We start from the raw sequence: 5,583 nt of genomic DNA on the forward strand, positions 1-5,583 counted from the left end.
TACAGTTTGAAAGTTATGACATGTTCTTCGTGACATGCTCTGGAGCTCGCCTGCATAAGCCAAGCTCACCTACAGAGCTCGCCTACATGATCCAGGCTTGCCTGAAGGCTGAAGCTCACCTGAAAAGGGTGAAGTTCACCTATAGGGAAGTCCGTCTGTAAGGCTAGAGCTCGCCTGAACATTGGAGCTCGCCTGAACTAAGTGAAGCTCGCCTGAACATTGGAGCTCGCTTGAACTAAGTGAAGCTTGCCTGCACAGCTCACCTGAAGGCCGAGCTCGCCTATAGCACCCAGACTAGCCTGCATGCCAAAGCCCGCCAGGCTCTCCTGTAGACCCAAGCTCACCAGCTCGCCTGAATGCTTGCCTTCACAGCTAGCCTGAAGGCCGAGCTCGCCTGTAGCGCCCAGGCTCACCTGCATGCCAAAGTCCGCTAGGCTCGCTTGTAGACCCAAGCTCGCCTACTCACCTGATAGTCCAAGCTCACCTGTAATGTCAAGCTCGCCTGCACAGCTGGACCAAGTCAGACACTTGAGCTTAAAACGTGGGAGTGGGTACACCCACTCCCCATGATCTAAGGGATGGAGTATGGTTTTGCTCACCTCCAATGGTCATATCCCAAGATTTAAGGGATGGAGTTATGGTCCCCCTCAACCATAATCCCACAATTTGAGGGAGTGGCCATGCTTCTCCTCCATTATAAATAGCCAATGATGGCTATCAAAAGAGAGGTCTTGAACTCTTGATCAAGACCAAACCTATTGGGCTCCTTGGCAATCAGTTCTCTTAAGCTCTAAGAGAATCGAGCCTGGCTCTTTGCATTGTTCTTACACTGTAGCGTCTTCTTCCAGCTTTCGGTCTTGATAGCCATTAAGCTTGAGAACTCGAACTCGATCAACACGAGCTTTTACTGCATACTGAAGCTCGCCCGCAACTTTGCTCGGATCGTCCAAGGGAAGTAAACTCGGTTCCAACTCTGAGGGAGGCGTCCTATCGTTACCAAAGACAAGGAGGGTCTTCCCTCCGCTTCTGTTGTAATTTTGATTCATTAGTTTGTAATAAGCTATTCTTATCAATACAAACGAAACCCCCGTTTTGAGAAATCAAAATTTACACCTACACCCCTACAAATTTCGGCCATAATCTCAAGCTCCTCAAATGCAAGTTTCAAACTTCATCTTCATGCCAAAAAGCTACAAAATTCATGAATCAAAACTTGGCCATTTTCACATACCCACTTTCAAGTTTCAATTTTTCCAATTCATGAGATCAAAAAATCCCTAAAGTTGGCCTACAAATTCATGAATCAAAACCAAACAAATGCACAAGAGGCTATGGAGAGGAGCTTACCTAAATCAAGAGCTTGAATCCAATGCCAAAAGCCCAAGTTTTGAACTTGAAAACCCTTGAACTTGAAGGTGATTTTCAGCTAAGAACAAAAGGAGGAGAAGATGAAGCTTCAAACTCTTTTATAACAAGAGTTTAAGAGTCCTTAAAGAGGGGATTAAGAGTTCCTAAAGAGGAGAGTTATGGGTTATGAAGAAGTGGGTTTGGATAAGAAATTTGGAGGAGGAAGATGATGAAAAAGAGAGGGAATTCAAAATATGAGGGGGAACACAAATATCCATTGTACAACACCCTACAACCATGCCTTAGGCTGGCCACCCTTTCTCTCTCCCCCCTCTATTTTCTCTATCCTCTCTCTCCCATATTCTCTCTCTCTCCCCTTTGGCCAACCGAGACACTTCATGTGTCTCGGCCAAAATCGAGACACGAGTCATGTCTCAAGTCCAAAATAGGTCCTGGGTGTTTTTTGCGGTGTATTTTCGCTCGTTTTTGACTGTTTTCATTCATTTCGATGTATTCGATACCCGTATTCACACTCCGATGAGTATATGAGTCTAAAGTGCATCTCCTTAAACCTCCAACGGGTACACGAGGTTAAACTGATTACCGAAACTCCTAGGAGTATACGAATATAAACTGGTCCTCCCCGCTCTAACACCTTAAGAGCCTAAACTTTGTAGACTCTAGTTAACGTATGAGTATAAACTGTGTTTACGACGGTCAACGCATAGCCGTAAGTCAACACCGATCAACATGTTGTGATAAAGGTCAACGTTGGTCAACGTGTAGCTGTAAGTCAACGCTGATCAACGCGTAACCTTAGGTCAACGTCGGTCAACGCGTAGCCTTAGGTCAACGCCAGTCAACGCGTTACGATAAAGATCAACACCGATCAACGCGTAGCCATAAGTCAACGCTGATCAACGCATTACAATGATGGTCAATGCTAGTCAACACGTTGCGAGGAAGAGTCAACGTCAGTCAACACATTACGATGAAGGACAATGCGTCGATAATTTTTTGCCAAAACAAGGCTCAGATCGACTCCAAAACAAAGGATGATCCCAAGAATTTCAACTGTATTTTAGATATGAATTCTTGACAAAGATAGTCAGTTCAAGTGTCGACTCAACGACATGAGCTAAAATCATAAATCAACACACCTGTTTCAATTCGAGACTTCGACAATGGTCAGACGATAAACGCAACGCCAGAAGAATTTCAGCTATTCGACAAAATACTGAATAGTTTAAAAATCGTAGAAGTTAAGAACTAAAGCTAATCACAAGTTCTTTTATCTGAGTGAAGGAGGATTATCTGACATCAACAAGCGTATGAAGTGAGTCGACGAAGCGTACGAATCAACGGAATGATAGAATAACGAAGAAACGATTCGATCGGGAGTTACGTTTCACTCATGAAAGACAAAGCACCACTCATGTCTCGTCTAATTCATATGTGATTCACACATGGATGATTGTATATCTCTTCTCTGGATTTCCAACGCATCTTGAATCACTTCATTCTGAGGTCAGATGAGAGAGTTAGAGGCAAAACAACAGAGCGGTACCAATCGTGTCTCAGCAGCCAAGACACATAAGTTGTCTCAGACCCCGAAAACGCTATTTTTGCTATTTTTTCACCGTTTCTTTAATGTTAACTGCCCCGATTCTAATCCAAAGCCTCTCCAACTGATTTGAAGCTATCTTGGGACGTGGTTAAGTGGTTATAACTAAATATAAGAGGGAATCGGCTGTTCTTATCCGAAAATCGAGTTTCTGAAGCCTATAAATACAGCCCTATGGCCTTCATTCACACAGATCCAGAATTCTCGAGCCTCGGCAAAACCCTGTCGAACTGAAGAGTGAGGAGCATGAATTTCAGAGAGGAGAAAGAGATCTCGGCGAGCTATTCAGCATAAAGAGGAAGAGTTCGAGAGATCTGCATCCGTTCATCCATTTCCTTGAGATCATACCTAGCTGTGATTCTCGAGAAGAGTGATTATCTCGCTTTGCTCAGATAGTTACTTCAGTTTCTTGTCTCCTTTGCGAGGCAACGAAATTTATATTGGATCTGATCAGTCGGTGGTCCACGGATAAACCCAGGCACATGCCAAGATCCCACGCAAGCAGCGAGTGATAAACGTCTGTTGCGTGTGTTTTAAGAGAGTTGTAATTTTTTATTTTTATTTTTGTTGAGTTCATTGTAACGACTGAAGTTGTATTGAGTCCACTAATGAAAGCACCAACTTTTCACCAAAACAACTAGGAATGGGATCTTATAAACCAAGGCATAGCCACCAATTTAATTGCTCCAAGAATGCAAACCTTCAGACCATTCTTCTACATCAAATTGAACTTTAGATGATGATGCTAACTTCTACGTCATGAATTTGAGATCAAGATCTAGCTCGTACTACCTATTTCGAGAAGTAAAGCATAATAATGTTGCTTCTTTTCTTCAAATCCTGCCAATACTGACTACAATCTGCAAATTGAGCTCTAGAAGAATATCAACAAGAAATTGAAGAAGAAAGACAACAGGAGAACTGGAAATCGCTCAACAAAGTAGATTTATGTTTTCTATTGATTATGTTTGTGCTGCAAACTCAATTCTGAATTTGTTGTAAATAGGTTGAGAAGTAATGGAGTTATATTACAATTTAAAATTTAGTTATTTCTTATAATTTTTTTAATGTCAAAGGCATATCTGTACAATTATGCAAGTATTAAAGGCAAACTAAAAATTATGGATCAGTTTGGAGTTAAAAAGAGCCATTATTGTATAAGGGGCAGAGAGAAAAAGGGAAAGGAAAAAAAAGAAGGAGATAAGGAGGTTATTCAATAAGGATAAATTAGGCATAGTATTGTGTCATTTTTCCACGTTGATGTTGTTGAGCTGTGTGTGTGTATGTGTGTGATTGGAGAAGTCCAATTATCCCAATTCCTACAGTCCATTCTAATTTCACTGAATAGGATAATGCCATATAAACATTTTTATTATCGCAATAGTGGCATTTGAACTAGTGGTTTTCAAGACAATTGATTTTCAAAATAATAGTAGATTTTCAAGATAATCATGTAATTTCTATGTGACTGTCTTTTGAAATTAGAATAGATGATAAGTATGCCTCTATATTACCATCTTCTTGGAGACGCTTGAGGTTAGATAGAATAGGTGGTAAGTTTGTCTCTAATCTCTATTATTAACATCTTCTTGTAGAGGATGTGAATATTTGGATCAAATTTAATCTTTTCCAAATGTGTGGAGCAAAGAAGACAAGGTCTAATCGAGCAAATCATCTATGAAAATCTTATATGCGTACTCAAAATATAAGCTAGCTCTTTGGTTGTATTCTACAATTTCATAGAGTTAAGAAGCTGAGGAAATCGGGATTTGGAATTAAATAAGATCGAACCGCGATCCCAAACGTCAATTCTTCTGATGTAATTCTAATCTGCAATTAATTTGCAATGGAAAAAAAACAGCAGAGAAGAGTATCTTGCTTCCATTGACTAGAACTTTTTTCTACCAAGTTCAGCAAGCAATGTAGTGGGATATATAACTCATATCTAAGAACCAAGTAACTCATCGATGAGACTATCACAGAAGATTCAAAACAAAAAGAAAAGAAGCCGCTGCCAATTATCCTCTGAATATCAGGATCATAACAATAAAACATTTCGTCAAAACCTTAAATAACAGCCTTAGCTTTCAAAAATATACTTAAAACATTTTCACTTCAGAAGCTGAACCATGATCCTGCAACAGACGATATAGTTAACTGGGCATCATCTTCATCTCAGAATCATGCCTGGGCTGATGGATGCCCAGAGTGAGTCCATCCACCAATTGAACCATAACCAGCCATCATCTGCCCATGCTGGCCAGAGTTGTTGAAATTCCCAACGCTGCTGCTTAGATTCATTGCAGGGCTGCCGGGATCATCGTCATCATCTGACTCGCTCAAAGAACCTTCTTGGGACGGTGGGCCTGATGCTGACCTGAACCCTGACATCTGTGGTGGTGGGACCGATGAAGGGTCTAGCTTCAGCTCAGCCTTCGGTTTTTTCCCTTCAGCTATGAAACTTCCCATGACCACCTACGAAAACAATTGATGTTTCAGGATTTCACATCTGAGGACGTAAGAATACAAAAAAGGGTTATTTCAATATTAGTTCCTGAAATCTTAAATATTTTGATATTAGTCCCCCCAAATCATCGAAAACTGAAAATAGT

At 40.9% G+C, this 5,583-nt stretch overlaps 1 protein-coding gene across 1 annotated transcript in view; it reads right to left on the minus strand.

Moving 5' to 3' along the window:
* LOC109823748 (AT-hook motif nuclear-localized protein 10-like) overlaps positions 4,956 to 5,583 on the minus strand; it is a 9,561-nt gene continuing 8,933 nt past the window's right edge. Inside the window, exon 6 of the mRNA XM_020390118.1 lies at positions 4,956 to 5,446. Within this exon, the coding sequence (XP_020245707.1) occupies positions 5,153 to 5,446 (294 nt within the window). The 3' untranslated portion in view covers positions 4,956 to 5,152. The remainder of the gene's footprint in view (positions 5,447 to 5,583) is intronic.

This window comes from Asparagus officinalis, chromosome 1, assembly GCF_001876935.1.
Source record: "Asparagus officinalis chromosome 1, Aspof.V1, whole genome shotgun sequence".
NCBI lineage: Eukaryota > Viridiplantae > Streptophyta > Magnoliopsida > Asparagales > Asparagaceae > Asparagus > Asparagus officinalis.